The sequence below is a fragment of the Conger conger genome, chromosome 18 (assembly GCF_963514075.1).
Source record: "Conger conger chromosome 18, fConCon1.1, whole genome shotgun sequence".
NCBI lineage: Eukaryota > Metazoa > Chordata > Actinopteri > Anguilliformes > Congridae > Conger > Conger conger.
Genome location: NC_083777.1, coordinates 22,721,941 through 22,740,832, shown reverse-complemented (window position 1 = coordinate 22,740,832; position 18,892 = coordinate 22,721,941). Strand labels below are relative to the sequence as shown.

The following is an 18,892-nucleotide window of genomic DNA, read 5'->3' as shown; positions in this document are numbered from 1 at the left end:
CTCACACACACACAGACACTGTTACTGCTCTGAAACCACTCGCATACACAGACACTCACACTCACACTTACTATACAACTGCACATATGCACTACAGTGACACTTCCCAAATGCTCTCAGACAGTCCAGATGCTCTCTAACTGCCCAGATACTGTATCCCCACACGTATCAGTGTTCATGTCCCCTCCCCTGATGCTGGTTAAGCCTCGTGCTTTGCGGTCCTTTGGAGGCAGAGTCTCACACGTGGGCCAACACAGAGTTCCCAGCCCGCGAGGTCAATCCCACCCCAACGCTCCAGGAACACCCATCTCCCCATCTCCCCTGCCCACTCCCATGCTCCTCTGTCACTATCAATCCCCCGCCCTCCCCCTCTTCTCTTCCCTCCTCATTCCCTTTCTTTCTCCCCTTTCTCTACCTCCGCCGCCCTCCTTCCCTCCCTCCCGTGATATCTGAGGCAGTTCTCAACCTGAAGAGCCCACATCAGTGTCAGGGGTGAAATATGGCCTCTCTCCTCCGAGGTCCTTATAGAGCCGCTCCACAACATCACACTTCCCACCGATTCATGGCCAGGTGATGACCCAAACCTTGAGGGAGGTCTCTGCTTAAATTTGACGGCTGAACATTTGATACCTTTAATATACGGTCCCATGGATCACAATAGGGCAGGCCTACACGTACAGGGCAGGCTGAGGTGAAATTGATGGTCCTACTCTATGGAACCGCCCTGCCCCCTCATAACCCATAACCCCCAATACCCCCACACGTGGTACAGGAGCACCCATAACCCCCAATACCCCCCCCCTCCACGTGGTACAAGAGCACCCATAACCCCCAATACCCCCACACGTGGTACAAGAGCACCCATAACCCCCAATACCCCCACACGTGGTACAGGAGCACCCATAACCCCCAATACCCCCCCACGTGGTACAGGAGCACCCATAACCCGCAACCCGCACCCCGACCATCTCCACAGATTGAGTCAAACCGCTTCAAAAGAACCAGGTGAGGTTTTACGACTCCGGCCTCGCAGTATTTTGTTTGCTTTGACGGCTACTGAGCTTGTAACTCTGCCGGTGTGACCGAACACTTCAACGCGAGTCATATTTCTGAGAGCCGCGCTTCCAACCACGCTGGGGCTGCATTAAATCCGGCCTGAAAAAAGGCCCGTCAACACTCCCGCGCATGGGCCCGATACGAAATCTCAAGATCGCCATCCATTACCCCCCCCGCCGACAACCCTGGCACCCCAGTCCTGATGTCGCTCTGACGGTAAATAGAGACCTCATCTCCGTCCGCCGTGACGTGAGGCACCCAGCGCTGTGAACCCAACAATCGCCACGGGAACACGAAGGCATCGTTAAATTTTAATAACCTGCATGTCGAGCAGCCAGCCCCATGTGGAGCTTTCAAGTTTTGGAAACCGTCACTGATGGCGCTCGGTCAACGTTCAGGCAGCTTCACACACGGCAATGGCAGACCATTCAGGACCAGGAAAGCTTTTGCCATTGAACTCCTTTTTGTAAAAAGGCCATGACAGATTGAACCCAGTACAGTGTAAAAAAGGCCATTACAGACAGGACACAGTACAGTGTGAAAACACCATTACAGACAGGACCCAGTACAGTGTGAAAACACCATTACAGACAGGACCCAGTACAGTGTGAAAACACCATTACAGACAGGACCCAGTACAGTGTGAAAACACCATTACAGACAGGACCCAGTACAGTGTGAAAACACCATTACAGACAGGACCCAGTACAGTGTGAAAACACCATTACAGACAGGACCCAGTGCAGTGTGAAAACACCATTACAGACAGGACCCAGTGTAATGTAAAGATCTTATTGCCGTCACCCCGCACAGCTAAATGAGAGGCAGAGCTCAAACCGACGATGTACGCCCGAGGCGACTGGAAAGAGCAGCTTTCATCTCAGAGGCGCTGGGAGAGGGAGCGGAGCCGTCTCTCTCCTCTCCAGCCCACCGGCAGAGCTGCGCAGTCACTGCCCAGGAGAGCTGCGCATCCTGCAGGCAGCCAATCAAACACCGGCTCCCACCGACCTATCGAAACCCTCCCCAGCCGACGGACACCCGAGCAGGCCCCAAATCCACAGCGGCGTACTGAGGAGCTCCTCGGGCACCTCACAGGGGTGAGGGTTTAGCGGGACGCAGTCTGCCTTCTGATTCTGTGATTCAGTGCTGCTGTTCATTTTACTGCAGTTTGATTCTCATTTGGGCGGTCTTGTAGTTTTTTGAGTAATTGGAAAGTTGTCAATCAATTCTTCACTTCTGGCACTCAGTGACCCTCTGGGGACCACACTTCGGTCCTAATTTGTGCACTACCCTGATCACGCACTAGTGTGTGTATCCTAAGTCCCTCTAGAAAAAGAGCAAATTCCAGCAAAGAAAAATAAAAGTAAATACCTCAACCATCTACCAAAGTTTTTTTTTTTTATTCAGCAAATAAGTATTTATAAGTACATAGTATTCTTATTTGTTTACATTACATTTACATGTAGACAAGACAAAACTTTCTCTCAAAGACTCAAAAGGCCAAAGAATACATACACACGATAGAAGCAGTTTCAATTAAGTAAATGCCAGCCCGCAGATATCGTGTAAAAAATAAACAGCTTCCAGAATGGCGGGAACTCCAAGGTTAGCCTTGCAGCAAATTCCAAAGAAATTCTCAGTCAGTCGAGGGCCACTAATAAAATTAATTATCTTATTTTCTGTCTTGCGTGGGAGACGTGTCTTTCCACAGACTTTTAACTGCTCGTTAGCATAATAAACCGTCATTAAGCCTCGACTCATCTCTACAATACACACTTTGGACCAAAACAGGTGTGCCTATTACATTGTACCACGGTGATCTGTGAAATTAATTTGCTATTATATGCTATGTGTAATGATTAATTTACCAGAGGAGCAATGGAATATTAAAAAAACTCACTCAAATCAATGATACTCTTTCGCTTTCCATTTCGGTAATTCGCCTTCTGAAAAGCAGCCGAATCGGGCGGTGTTAGGCCCCTCTCGCTCACACGGACCGGAACTTTCCGCTGGGCTATTCAGACACGCATGACTGGACGTGCCTTTGAGAGGCTTCATTGGACAAGCTCTTCAATCATATCATGAATGAGAATGCTTATAAATTCCCCCATTTAATATTCTGTGGATTATTTTTTGATATGCATCCATTAGTAGGGAATTTGTCATCGCTGTCATCGTAGGGTGGCCTGTAGTGTAGAGGGTAAGGTACATGACTGGGACCCGCACGATCGGTGGTTCAATCCCCGGTGTAGCCACAAGAAGATCCGCACAGCCGTTGGGCCCTTGAGCAAGGCCCTTAACCCTGCATTGCTCCAGGGGAGGATTGTCTCCTGCTCAGTCTAATCAACTGTACTTCACCCTGGATAAGAGTGTCTGCCAAACGCCATTAATGTAATGTGATGCTTGAGCTAGCCTTCAGATTGCCATGTTTGTTATTGTCAGTGTCGGGTTGTCATGACCAACTGTCTCAACCAATTGGAGAAGAGCGTGCACAAAGCAGCACTTTTGAAAGTTTCATTTTTCAACAAGGTAAATTATTTGCCTTCTGCCAGTTGATTTCTCGTAGGAATTGCGCAATTCGGTCTCTGCTTTCATGTCGAGAGCCGTAGCTTGACGTGGAAATCTAGGTTAGGCGTCTCTGGGGCGGCAAATGTATAAGATTTAAGCAACGCAGGAGCAAACAAATCAAACTCGGCTGAATTCCGTGTCCATCACACACCAGAGGACGGGTGAGGGGGGCGTGGGGGACTCACCTTCAGGGCACAGAAGATACAGGAGTCCTCCATGCACTTGTGGCTGGTCAGCTGTCTGAAACTCCTCCGAAAGATGTCGAGATGCCAGAGAACCTGTCGAGACAGAAAAAAAAACAAAAAACAAACGCTGAGTGAATTCATTTCTACCGGAACATGGGAATTACACATGCGACAGGGGCGGGAGACGCGTGACTTTACCGACAGGATGTCAGCCTGTCCGGGTCAAACGCGAGAGGCGTGGAGTCACCCATTCAAAGACGAGGATCGCGGGTAACCCGCCTTTAGATAAATAACAACGGTAACCTTGGCAGGGACTCCGGGTTTGAATTCGACGGCAGTATTCCTCGGACGGTAGAACGCTGTATCCACGCGGAGACGAGGGATCGGGATGAATACAGGTAAATGCGAAAGTATTTGGACAGTGACGCGATTTTTGTATGTTTGGCTCCATACTCCAGAACACAGGATTTAAAACAAAACAATGAATACGAGATTAAACTGCAGACTGCCAGCTTAACTTTTACAGGTATTTTCATCCATATCCTGTGATACACCCTTTTAATCCACAGTCCCCACGCCCCTGCAGTTAGATAGATAGATAGATAGATAGATACTTTATTCATCCCGAGGGAAATAACGGTAGTTAACGGTATTCTGGGGACGGTGGGGGGGGGGCGCATGTGTTGGCGGGCTGTCAGTCACAGGGATTAACGTTGCCGTGGCGACATCCAGATGTGGAGTGGCAGCGGAACAGATGTGGCCGTCCCGTTTCCCCCACAGCACCCCCCCATCTGGTACCCCGTCCCAACCGCTCCGGGGAGCACCAGTGTTCCCCCTCCACACCCACCCGCAAGCCCTCCTCAACGTCGGTTAAGCCAGCCCACGATGGTCTTACTCCAGTGACCGCTGCTCCCCTGTACAACCACACGACCCCCAACCCATTAACCAATCAACACTCCCTATTGGTCAAAGCTGTTCTTGTGCATCAAGTGGCAGGGAAACTACTCACTCTCTCACGCACTCGAAGCAACTGATATAAAATGTTTTTCACATTTGAACTAAAAAAAACTTTCTTTTGACAAATACACCCAATCTTGAGCTTCAGCGACATTTTTTTTTCCAGAGATGGAAGATCTGAGACTTCACGTGATATCATTTCAACTGCGAGTCGCTATGCAAGCAATGTGCGAGAAAAAAAGACAGGAGGGTTGGGAGGGATCCCTTTAAAGAAATGCGCTCTTCCGAGCGGTAACCCGCAATCTGTTCCACACTCAGTACATCACGGCACATACGTTTAATTCAGGAGATCAGCCGTGTGACACGACAACACGCAACTCTGCCAGCCGCGAGGCAATCTGCCCAAAAGCAGGGCTCGTTTTCACCCCCTGACGGAGGCATCAGGAGCAGCAGCGAACGATGGCAGGCTTCAATAAACCTTCCGTCAAATTACGCTTTTTTACTTTAAATACACACGTACTTCGATCATTTAGCTGAAAGCCAACTGCAGGCGTGAGCAACCAGGGAATGTAACCCGACGCTTAACCGTTGATTAAAAAGTAAAGTTTTGGATAAGAAAAATGTTGTTATGTAAACCTGCTCCTTTCCATTGATCAAGAAGCGTTCTGCAGAAAACCCAAACTATTTTTTTAGATCCCTAACCTTATCCCGAGGCTAAGACACAATGCGTGAACACACCCTATCACAAAGCGAAGAGACACAATGCGCAAACATATGCTGAGATGAGACGCAGCCAGTAATTCTGGAGCCAAATTCTCCCCCAGTTTCTGGGAATGCTGCTTAAGCCCTGAGAGCCTGCCGGTTAAAGACGGCGGTTCTGAAAGATTACATGACTCAGGGGAGGGAAAACAAGTTTCTTAACCGATACCCAACACAAGGCCATCTGCAGCAGTTTATAAAAAAAAGCACAAAACGGTCCGTGGCCGTATGCTGTTCTCACCGGGCTGAATACGGGGGATTTTACATCAAGCAGCCCCCTCAGAAACTGGAGCACTGCTAGGCCTCACGTCCTGAAAGTCAGGCTGTCCTTCCTATGGACTCGACAGCCCCACAAACGGCCGAGGTGCGAGGAAGGGGCAGGCCCTTTCTCCCCCACTGCAGCCAACGCTCGCTCTCTCTGCTCAGTTGAGCGATCGGCACCTCCGAGCCAGCAACAACACTTCCTGACTGAAGCCCGGTTCCGGCGGTCCGAGTTCTGGGAATCTGGACCGGTGCCCCCCGGTTCCAGGGAACATCGACTCTTTCCGCTGACCGAGCGTTTGGAGGATGAGGGAGAGGAGCAGTTGGGGTGCTCCCAGCCCCCCGCCCCTCACGGAGGTTTCGACGGGGGCTCGACTCCTTGGCAGGAGGGGAGAGGAGGGGAGCGAAGGCGCAGAAAAAGAGAGGCTCAAAGCAAAGAAAAGCTGACTGGAGAGATACAAAGTGATGATATAACAAAACACACCATTCCCAGGCTAATGCCCCTGGGGCGACAGCTCTCAGGCTGGGCTTAGAGGATTACCCCCAGGGGGGAGAGAGGGAGAGAGGGAGAAAGAGTGAGACAGAGAGAAAGAAATAGATAGACAGACAGGGAGAGAAAGATAGAGATAGAGGTGGGGAGAGGGAAACAGAGAGATATATAGATAGAAGGAGAGAAAGATAGAGAGAGATGGAGAGAGGGAAAGATAGAGATAGATGGATATATAGATGGAGAGAGGGAACACTAGATTTATAGAGAGTGAGAGAGATAGAGGGAGTGAGTGGGCCAGGGAGGCAGAGTGGAGATAGGGGTGTGGAGGGGAGAAAGAGGAAAGAGAGAAAAGAATGGGAGTTCAGAAAGACGGCCAAAAAGAGGGAAGACAGCAAGGGAGAGAAAGGGATGGAGAGAAACATGGCAAAGAGAGAGGCGGGGAAAAAAGAGGGAAGAAGAAAGAACTGTTAGAAGAGAAAGACACAGAAAGAGAGAGCAGCCAGAATGAGTGTGTGCGTCTTCCTCAGGCAAGATGTGAGGAGTAGTTCATCTTCCTCTCCACAACTGCACCAGTGTGGAGCCTGGGCAAATCACACGCACCGGCTCCACCAATCAGGGCACGGGTCGGTGACTCTGCGCTGATTCACGCTGGCGCCCGTGACGGGGTGCGTGACACCGCCCCACACAGAGGGTGGCAAACAAAGGCCGCAGCCAATACCGAGGCAGAGATTTGGGACGAGGTGACATTTGGGAGACAGGACCCCCCTCCACAGGTGCAGAGCACAGAGAGAGCAGTGAGGTAGTGATAAAAGCAGCATTTTTAGTGGTACGCCTTGACGGTAGATTCTGCGGGAGGAGGGCTTGTGTGGCCAGCTCAGGCAGGCTCTGCTCAGAGGCCAAACGAGGTCATTACCCATCACCCCTGCACAGGGTGGTCATCAGCGCCCTACGGGGAGGAGGGAGGGGGGCACCTGCACAGGAACGGGGGGAGCAGCTGGGCATTACCGCCATGTCCCTTCTCAATACTCACGCTCGCCCCAAGCTCACATACACACACGAACACTCACACACACTCACACACACACACGAACACTCACAGACGAACACTCAGACACGAACACTTTCACACACACACTCACACACTCACACGCACAGACACGAACACTCTCACACACACGAACACGCACAGACACGAACACTCTCACATACGCACAGACACACAGACACACAGACACTCACACACTCACACACTCACACACTCACACACTCACACACTCACACACTCTCACACTCTCACACTCTCACACTCTCACACTCTCACACTCTCACACTCTCACACTCTCACACACAAACACTCTCACACACAAACACTCTCACACACACACTCACAGACACGAACACTCTCACACACACACTCACACACGAACACGCACAGACACAAACACTCTCAGACACACACACACACAAACACGCACAGACACGAACACTCTCACACACACACTCACACACGAACACTCTCACACACACGCTCACACACGAACAAGCACAGACACGAACACTCACACACACACACTCACACACACACTCACACACGAACAAGCACAGACACGAACACTCACACACACACACTCACACACGAACACGCACAAACACGAGCACTCTCACACACGAACACTCACACACACACTCACACACGAACACGCACAGACACGAACACACTCACACACACACTCACACACGAACACGCACAGACACGAACACACTCACACACACACTCACAAACGAACAAGCAAGAAGTCAGAGCAGGAAGGGAATGGACAGAAATAGGCCTGACTGCCTGAAGCAGCCACAGCGCAGGTGAGCCTCACCTGTAAGGGCCACAGCGCAGGTGAGCCTCACCTGTAAGGGCCACAGTGCAGGTGAGCCTCACCGGTAAGGGCCACAGCAGAGTGACGCCTGGCGTAACCGGGGGCAGCCGGTGACATCATCAATTTGGCTGCCCTTTACGGCATCACACAGGAGGCCGTGGGTCTACCGGCCACAGACTGACACGCTCCAAGTCAGAACCCATACCAAGGGGTCCATCCGCCCTCTAGAAAAGCCAGCTCACCCAGAAAAACCCAAATGTTCTCACTGTGTTGCTGCAATGTTATAACAATGACATTCCAGTATGAAGACATCATGAGGACATTTTGTGTTAGCCAGACCAGCAGTCCTAAATTAACTAACATATTTTAATGAGTAAAACACGGACCACTTGTGTCAGTGTAACACAAAAATGTAATTACCGTCTTGGCGGGTAGTTTCCATGACGATATGTCACGCAGTAAGTTTCAGTGTGAAAGCAGACGTAGGCAGTTTTCCAGCCAGGCTCGAACACACATCTCGTGTGTACCCGACGTTGGCAGCTAAGAGCCAGAGACGGAGAAAATTAAATCAAACGGGAAGAACGCAGCGAGCTAAAGTGTGCAAAGAGGAGGAGTGTCGGGCAGGAAGTATCCAGCACTTCCTGTGCCCGGCGCGGCTGCCACACATCTGCTTCCTGAAGGAGATTCCTGGGAACGTGTTACTCCGGGGTTTTTTCTTTTCCCGAACTGCGCTGGCCAAAGGCCCGTTGCGCTCCTGTCTGCCGGTCAAAACTGCAGCAAACGGCGGTTCACTGAAGGGGCAGGTCTGGGGGGGTTGCGGACCGTTCCAGGGACGGGCAGTGTGTCGCCCGCAGAGCCAGCAGGGGTCGCGGGAAGCGCTGACCGTCAGCCGGGAGGCGCCGAGCCGGACTATATAAATCGGCCCAAACAGCCTTCTTCCTTCCGGTTCCATCCACTCAGGACTCCCATGATTGGATGGAGCAGATCTCCCCCTCTGAGGGTCCACACCCACAGGAAGTGGCGGCTAACAGTTCCTGTCCCAGCGGCAGGGCGTACAGCCCAAACGTAAGGGATCAGAGGTCAGCTTTCACTCAGGAACGGTCACGAGTTACGCTGCTCACCCAGAATTTCATCCCCCTCACCCCTACACCTGACCCCTGCTCAATCTCTCACCTTTATGACCTGCTTTCCTGTTTTTAACATCGTCTTAAGATACTTCTTTCTCCTCAGACTTTATGGAGCAGAACTTTCTCTGGATAGGTGGGGAGGGGGGGGGGGGGAGGGGAGTAAGCGGTGAGAGCTATTCTCCAGGAGTCAGAGGTAGCGGTCCCTGAAGCCCTTCCACATAATACCGCCGATAAATCAACAGTCACATGACCGCCCGGGGGCAGGACGCGCAGGCCTGAGATTTCCACACGTGGGCGAGACCTTCGCACGCCGCACCGGAGCCCCGGGGCATGCTGGGAGATTACCGTCACACTCTATATTCCTTCAGTGTGAAACATCACGGTAGAGAAGACACAAATAGCACTAAAAGGCGGCCGGTGGAAGAGTATGGATCCATGTCGTAGAAAGCCAGGTCAGAAAGAGAAAATGGTTAAACTATCGAAGTGCAAAGAACAGGAAGTGGCAGGGATGAAGGTGCGTTAACCTGTCACGCAAGTGTCGCCCTTTTCCGCTGGTTTATGGAGCCGGCGCGTCAGGCCACGTTGGTTTTAATATTAAAGGGTTATTTTTGTCTGCGAGAAACCAGGTTGAATCTGGGTTGTCATGACAGCACCTCACCTGTTCCCTGTAGCCAGATTCTGAAGCAAAATCACAGCCGATGCACAGGGTCACATACAGAGGCAGAAATTAAAAGCATTTTGTTCCAATCAATCGGATTTGCGAATTATCACAATTCTTTGGGCAGAAGGAAGAATTGGTTCCACTCGCTGACAGTAGACGGGTGGAAGAAACGCACGGCAGGGCTGTTACTTTCAGACCCCTGGCCTTTCCACCTCTGGCCACATATTGAGCCCTTCCTCACAGCGAGCGGCTCCTTTTAATGAGTCAAACGCGGGGAGCCTGAGTGTGGCACCAACAGGGAGGCGGACCAACCTTGCATGGGCACTGCGGCCCACCCCAGGGAGCAGGGACCAAACCACCCATGAGCATCAGCACTCACCAGCAATAGTCTGATCTCAATCTTTCAGCCCCTCGCTGTACTTCATAAGTCTAATCTAGGACTGCAGCAATGTTCTGCACTGCTGTACTGCAGTTCCTGACCTCACTACGTATGGACTTGGCCTATTTACCGTATGTACGAGACTTAATGTTCATGGCTGTACGACTGTTTCTATACGAATTATACCTCATCCGACCGGTTCTGTAGTTTGTCCTAATGACCTCGGTATGCACTTTTTGTACGTCGCTTTGGATAAAAGTGTCGGGCTAAATGAAAGGTAAAGTAATGTAATGTTAAAGACGGTTCTGCCAGAGTGGGGGCGGACATCCCTCGGTTCTGGAGGGCCGCGGGGCCCCACCCACTTTTATTTTCACATTAAAAACAGGAAGCGAGACCAGAATCCAGGCGAGGAGAGTTAACGCTGTTATTAACTTCAACAGATCATGAACAGATCTGCAATGTACCGTCTTCACCAAGGGTATCTGCCCATGGAGCACTTAGTCCCGGTCCTCGCATGTCCGCGCGCGATCGCTGCCGTTTAATTTTAGGAGACAAATGACTGTCTTTAGGTGTCTGCTGGGGTAAAGTGCCGGGCTTGCAGGCAGCAGACCCGTCTGGTCCTCACGCCCGCTCTGCACACACATGATTGTCAGTAATTTACAGCTCTGAAAGGCATTATAAAAGAGGCTGAGGCCTGCTTTTCCATATGGATAATTACACCGCAGTGCCAGGAAGGAGGCAGCGCAGGGTAATTGCGATCCGCAATCTGCTTTTCATCTGCTCCTCCTCCCCGAGCTGAAGACGGCTGTAGGTCTGGCTGCAGGTCTGGCTGCGGCGGACAGGTGACGTGGCCCTGGGTCTGCGTGGAGTCTGCCGGGTCGCGCGAGGGGGGTCGCCGCGGACGACCCGGGAAAGAGGAATTTCACCCCGATTTTAAAAGTTACTCTTATTTTACCGATTCCCTCTTCATTTTTCAAAGTCGCGGTCGTCTAGATGTCTTAATTGCTGCATCCGAGGCACGGCTCGAGCACTGCAATGCATCCTTATTCACAGGTAAGGTTTGTTAGGTGTGGACTGGCATTTTAACTAAAAGTGTGAGGTTGGCACTCACTCACTCACTCACTCACTCACTCACTCACTCACTCACTCACTCACTCACTCACTCACTCACTCACTCACTCACTCACTCACTCACTCACTCACTCACTCACTCACTCACTCACTCACTCACTCACTCACTCACTCACTCACTCACTCACTCACTCACTCACTCACTCACTCACTCACTCACTCACTCACTCACTCACTCACTCACTCACTCACTCACTCACTCACTCACTCACTCACTCACTCACTCACTCACTCACTCACTCACTCACTCACTCACTCACTCACTCACTCACTCACTCACTCACACACACACACACACACACACACACACACACACACACACACACACACACACACACACACACACACAGACCACCCCGGCTGGCTCCACTCGCTGCAGGGGCTGACACTTACGAAGGTAATTCTGTGGCTTCCCACAATGCCTTGCCCCTCTCTAAGATACCTCCAAAAGAGTGCGGATCTCTCCTCTGTAGCAACCACTGTAACCAGAGACACTACCCAGTAAAGTGCAGCACCGCTGCAGCTATAGCACAGAGCAGCAGCCCTGCACTGCTGAATCTATACTGCGTACATCATCAGCACAACAGCCACACTAATGCTACTGCAGCGGCACAATGCTACAGAGCTATGCTACTGCAGCGGCATAATGCTACAGAGCTATGCTACTGCAGCACCACAATGCTACAGAGCTATGCTACTGCAGCACCACAATGCTACAGAGCTATGCTACTGCAGCATCACAATGCTACAGAGCTATGCTACTGTAGCGGCACATGGCTACAGAGCTACCATTCCACCACAAGGCCCATAACCATGAGCTTGCAGATTCAACCCACATCCCTCATAACTTTTGCACTTTTGTGTGACTGTGTGTGTGTGTATGCATGCATGTGTGTGTGTGTGCACGTGTGTGAGTGTGTGAGTGTTTGTGTTTGTGCATCTAGCGAGGCGCTTGCCTGCTGCATGCGGTTACTACGGCAACAGGTTGAGAGTGAGAGGGTAGAGTCAGGAGTGCGTGCGAGTACGAGAGGGCGGAGTCAGGAGCGTGGAGTCAGGAGCGTGGAGTCAGGAGCGTGGAGTCAGGAGCGTGTGTGAGCACAGAGTCAGGAGCGTGTGTGAGCGCAGAGTCAGGAGCAGAGTCAGGAGCGTGTGTGTGAGCGCAGTCAGGAGCGCTCACCTGCAGGGCGCTGTTGAGGAAGCAGCTGTTCTGGCCGGGCTCGTTGCTGAGGCCCTTGCTGGGGGCGATGGACGTCATGCTCCTGGGCGTCAGGATGCCCTGGATCCCGCTGCTGCCTGACGCAAAGTAGTTCCTCTTCCAGGACATCGTCCTGGAGACCCACACGTCTCACTTTCTCTCTCGTTTCCTGTCTCTCACTTCCTGGATCAGCACGGAACTGTCCTCCTCCTGGCAAACGCCAGGCGGGTCATCCTTACAAAGCTGACGTCAAAAAAAAAAAAAGCCAAGCGGAAGTCATCCAGTCAAGGAGAGATCAGTCTCCTCACAAGCACTGGCAGAACCTGGAAAAAAAATTAAAAAATGATTGCAAAAGTAAAAATACCTGCAGCGCTGAGATTTTGATTTTCAGAGCTTCAGACAAGCTAATCGCATTGCTTCTGCTCTAAAGTTGAGAAAGGAAACTAGAGGGTTTGGAGGTCTGGGTACTGCCTTTCTCTCCTCCCTTCTTCCCTCACTTACTCTCCTCTCCTCTCTCTCTCTCTCTCTCTCTCTCCCTCCTTCCTTCTCTCCCTCTCTCGTTCTCCTCTCTACTCCTTCCCTCTCTCTCTCGTTCTCCTCTCTACTCCTTCCCTCACTCTCTCGTTCTCCTCTCTACTCCTTCTCCTTCTCTCTCTCTCTCTCTCTCTCTCCCTCTCCCTCCCGTGGACAGGGAAGCTGAAGCTCCTGAGGCTGTCTAACAGGGCCCCGCCCCCCCCTCTCGTTAGCCTCGCGGGTACCGCTGGGTGCCTCACTCCTGGGACTCAACTGTGGAATCTAAGAGGAGCCGTTACCAAGGGTACGTGTGTGTGTGTGTGTGCATGTGTGCGCATGTGCCTGTGTGTCTGCATACTCTAGGTGTATGTGTATGTCCGTGTGTGTATGTGTGCGTGTGTGTGAATGTATACTGTAGGTGCATGTGTATGTCCGTGTGTGTGTGTGTGTGTGTGTGTGTGTGCATGTATACTGTAGGTGTGTGTATGTCTGTGTGTGTGTGTGTGTGTGTGTGTGTGTGTGTGTGGTGTGTGTGTGCGCATGTGTGTGTGTGCATGTCAGAAAGGGGTGCCTCACCTTTCTGCCTGCTCCTCCCCGCCCCGCCCCTCCCCCCGGTAGAGGTCACGCTGTAATGAAGGCGTCTTCTCTCAAACTTCAGCAAACCTGGAGAAGAGAAGCACATTACTAATGCACACTGAGTACGTCAGACAGGGTTTACAACACACACACACACACACACACACACACACACACACACACACACACACACACACACACTTTATATAAATGAGAGATCTGTAAGCAGGATGAAGGCATTTAGCCAAACCCAGAGCTCTCTCCTCTCTCTCCAGCTGGGTAACTGGGCTACACACCCTGACCCCCCCCCCTTTTCCCACACACACCCCTGACCCAGCCTCAGACAAGACTCTGACCTCTCCCCACCCCGTGTCTGAGCCGCCCAGAGAGAGGGAGTGAAGGAAAGGAAAGGTCCACCCAGCGAGCCGCGGGCCTGTTTACTGGCGGTTAGTCACAGATGACACGGCAGCCCTGTTTACCAGCAGCTCAGCGCGCCGTTAGCTCAGCCAGGGCCTACTCGACACCGCCAGCCCTGCGCATCGTGGATACCGCCGCCAGCCCTTAGCGTTAGCGTGAAAGCTGCACGATCATTCACAATTACCGCATTCACCTCATCAAAAAAAACTATTCCTCCTCTTTCTAGCGTTTAATCACCCCGGCACACATAATCACTTCTAATACACGGAACATAACAAAAGGCTAAGTGATAGATAATTAGCGAGAACAAAAAAGAAAAAAAGATTAGCACTAAGGCTTTAGCTGGGACACCTGTCACTCAAAAGTGGTCACACCCACTAATCTCAAATACTAACAAAGATGGCTTCCCTAGGCCTACACAATACAGACCGGCACACAACATTACAGCTGCCTGACACTGCTGAGAGTGAGTAAGAGCTGCTCGTAACGGCACTGAATGTAGCAAACGGGGGCCGATGGGAGAGATCTGAGTGACAGCGGAGTCTGAGGCTCCTGTAGCAACGACTCTATGCAGACCCGATCTTCCCCAAACCCACCCCTCGGTCTGACCACCAGGCAGCAGATAAGGGTGGGGCCATGCGTAGGTGTGGGGAGGGCTTGTTGCTCCTTCGCCCAGAACAAACATGCAGAATGTTCCAGGCTTTTTTTCCCTACGGTGTGGGAAAAACAAGGAACCGGAGGGCGGGGTGGAGGGCGGTTTGGGGAGATTACCCGGATCAGATGCGCAGATTAGTCTGTCATGCTCATTAGGATCTGTCGAGCGCATAAGCAGCGTAAACAAACTCCTCATTTCCCCTGCACCTGACCCCTAACCCGGTCAGATAACCACTTCTATTTATTTTATTTCATCCATCAAGTGTTATTTGACAGGGGCAGTGCGCACTGATCAACCATTCTGTAAATGTGCCAGATTTAGGCAGTTGGCCTCTTTTCAATTGCAGTCCCTGAGCAGGTAAACAATGAAAATGTTCGGGGGGGGGTGGGGGAGAACATAAAGAGAGACATTTTGGTCAGACATTTTACCAGTTAACCTGAGCACTTCAGTAGCACAGACTCTTCTAGAAGTACATCCCCCCCGTGCTGTGCTCCTGTACTCGTACAGGGCGGTCGGACAGGAAGCCCCTGACCGCAGGAGAACGACTTTGAGTGAGGCACATCTGCACTGGAGGTGAGAGAGTGGCGGGGGGTGGGATGGCGGGGGGCCGGGGAACAGAACAGGCGAGGGGGGGGGGGGGGGGGGGCATTAAACTGAGATTTATGTGCGGGCCGCGTGGCACAGCGGTTACGCAACCGTACACCGAACCGGAGAGCGGCGGGTTCACATCCCGCGAGGGCAGCAGCGGCGTACCCAGGAGCAGGGTACTTAACACAGATTCCCCCACTAAATACACTCAACTCCACGAACGGACAGCATGTACAAACGGACCGCCCGCATAATACAACTTATGTAAGTAAGTTATTGTGTTATTAAGTTGGCACAACGAGGGCAGCTCGGTAAACAGTTGTAATTATACGAGAGAAAATTATGGATTATGCCTGCAAGGGAAGAGCGAGGCGGAGCAGAAATGGCCAAGGGTGTTTTCACTGTTGTGAGCAGCGTGACCCCAGGACCGTTTCTGCTAGTCCTAGTTCCGGCACCACGGCGTGTTCAAACCATCAACCTGATTGGACTTCAATAAAAATCACACCCTCGCTACGTGAATCAATATCCAATTAGAATGTGTGTTCCAGCGAGGTCCCAGCACACAGAACCGGTCACAGAGGAGGGCCTTCGAGATCTAACCGACCAGACCTGGGTTAAATTCCTAATTGTTTTGGATTCAAATACTTTTCTGTGGTCGATTGATCTTGCCTGGTGCAACTGAGCCAACCAAGAAGACCAGGAAGCAGAGTATGCACTTTATGAGAGTATTTCATGGGTAACAATACAGCAGATAAGCTTGGTAAAGTGAATAAAAGTATTTGACCCAGGTCCTTCACCGAAAAGTGTTCCTCACACCAACAGGTTTGTCAGAATGAAGTTCAAATGTGGCTCCACTTGGACCGCAGAGGTGTACCACGTTCGAGTCCTCATATCAACCAAAAAAACCCCATAAGAACCCCTGGGGCCTCCCGGTCTGCCAATTTTGTGGGTCAAGCTGCTTCACGTCACGCCCAGGCAGGGGTAGAGCACACGCTCACAGAGTCCCACGCTGTGTTTCTACAGTTGACACCAGCAGTTCCGCTGAAGCCATTTAATTCACTTACAACCCCATAAGGTGCAGAGCTATTTGAGAGAGCCGTGCCAAAACATCCATCACGCCATCAAGGCCAATTAGCATAATTTCCATTATCTGGCTCACCATCAATGGAAACCTGTGGCTATTATGGAGGTTGACACTTCGAAATGACAGATTAAATTACTACTTTTTCCCAGTGATGTAGGCTATTGTTTTTTTCTCAAAAAATCTCCCCCACCCCCTTCCACCCCCAATCATCTCAGCAAAACAATAGCCGTTATAAAAGCTGAAATATGGGCGACTGATCAGCGCCCCGCCTCCGTTTCTTGGCGGCATTCGAGTTTAATGAGGATGAAACCCCCGCACAGCAGCTCAGACCCTCCTGTAATCCGTCAGCCCGCTGCGAGCAGGCGTCTGAGCAAGCGTTAGCTCATCAACCCGGGGCCTCCGGAGCCCAACGCCTCCCAGAGAGGAGAGGGTCAGCTGGGCCAACATCCAGCGGCAGTCCTTCAGCTGGCAGAACCACTCTACCACCCCACTCCTACAGGGGGATTGAAGATGGAAGGACAGAAGGCTGCAGGGCTCATTTATGAGTGAACTAAAAGGAAATAAAATGGCCTCTGACACTGGGTTACAACACTCACAGCAATGAGAGGAAGCCCCTGTTCGGCCTGTTCACACACAGCACCACTGGGCCGGGAGCTTCTCTCACCTGAGACGGCCGAACCAGAGGGCTCAAACGAAGCTCCTCGCCTCCAGAGCGGCGCACACGTCTCCTCTGCAGACTTCACACAACGACGTCACGGACACCGCAGGGACGGGTGCGTCAGAACCGTGCGGTTTAGGGGAGGGGGACGGGGCGCAGCCTCGTGTGAAAGAGCCCACGGTCAGAACGACAGGACCGGCGGTTTCTCCGCCTGCCGTCCCCCGCGCGTATCGTTAGCGGTACGCCTCGCGTCGCTCCTCCTAACGACACCCGGGTCAATATCGTCGAGCCGCTAACGACTTCCGTCGTCTGTCGCCCTGGAGCCCGGCGAAAAAACGCGGCAAGTGAAAAAAAACAGCCGCATCGGTCTCCCAGGGGGGCAATTTACAAAATAACTGCAGGATAAAAAAGAGACGGAAAAAGAAGGCACACCCAGCAGGAGAGCAGCGTCACGTTAAAGGAAATAAATCACGCCCGACCCCCCGCCCAGGAACAAAAACAAGAACATATGCCTCACCTCCGCTCAGAAACATACCAACATCCAAATAACGGACACCCCCCAGCAGGGCCGCTAAAGGGAACAGCAGGGGGTCGGGGGTACTGCTCCAAACGGGACCAGAGCGGAAAAGGGCTGGGGGTAAGGGGGACGGGTGGTCAGGCACATCGGAAGAACTCCAAGTATTGGGACACATTCGTCCGGCTGAGAAAACACCAAACCAGGCTCAAGTCATCCCAGCTTCCTGGATATAGACCACAGTCCCACCAGTGTTAAAGCTCAGGTCCTTCCCTATAACAGTGCTACAGCTCATGTCCTTCTCTATAACAGTGATAACGCTCATGTCCTTCCCTGTAACAGAGATAAACCTCATGTCCTTCTCTATAACAGTGCTACAGCTCATGTGCTTCTCTATTACAGTGCTTAATCTCATGTCCTTCCCTGTAACAGTGTTAAAGCTCATGTCCTTCTCTATAACAGTGCTAAATCTCAGGTCCTTCCCTGTAACAGTGTTAAAGCTCATGTCCTTCTCTATAACAGGGCTAAATCTCAGGTCCTTCCCTGTAACAGTGATGAAGCAGTTTGGTTAAGACCGTGCCAAACATTGAGGCACACAGAAACACAAACACCCTCTTTGAGAGTGTGAAGAAAACAAGTCCCTTGATTTCCTTCGATGACACAAAACTGAAGCGACAACAGAGCGAGAGACAGAGAAGGTCCCGGGGGACGGCCGCGCGAGAGAGAGCCGGAGATTAATAACCCAACGCACAGCGAGCCCGTCGGCCTCCCTTTCCCGCCCGGGCCAGGAGCTCCCGGGAGAGAAGCGTCGGATCCGGCCGACGCGCCGTAAGGAGGAACGACAGGGACGGGAGCGGAGGATCTGGGCTCGCTCACTCATCCCGCCGCAGGGACAGAGACGATTGACGGCCGCCCGGGCACCAGGCCGGCATCCTCAGGGCCCTTGAGCGCGTCCTCGCCTGGGGACGCCGTTGCTAACGCGCGTCGTGTGTACGCCGTTCTGCACACTGCGCAGCGACCTTTAATTTGTGCCGTGGGTTTTTACTATGCATGCGCATGTGAGCGCACCTAGTCCAGTGTGTGTTACTCAACATGCACCATGAATTACATTTTGAGTATCGGACAGTGCTTTTAGTACGGTTACTGTTCACCACCCCTCTTCCACTCCTAATAACTAATAAATATGTCAAATGCCAAAACATCAGTCATCTGCTTACACGCTACATCATCTCAGCTGTTTGGGGATTTAA

The 18,892-nt window shown here is 51.9% G+C and overlaps 1 protein-coding gene across 1 annotated transcript in view; it reads right to left on the bottom strand.

Moving 5' to 3' along the window:
• The window catches only part of usp54a (ubiquitin specific peptidase 54a), an 85,844-nt gene that overhangs the window by 41,293 nt on the left and 25,659 nt on the right, over positions 1 to 18,892 (bottom strand). The window contains 3 exon segments of the mRNA XM_061227809.1: positions 3,810 to 3,902; positions 12,620 to 12,960; positions 13,727 to 13,813. Of these exon segments, the coding sequence (XP_061083793.1) occupies positions 3,810 to 3,902; positions 12,620 to 12,766 (240 nt within the window). The 5' untranslated portion in view covers positions 12,767 to 12,960; positions 13,727 to 13,813.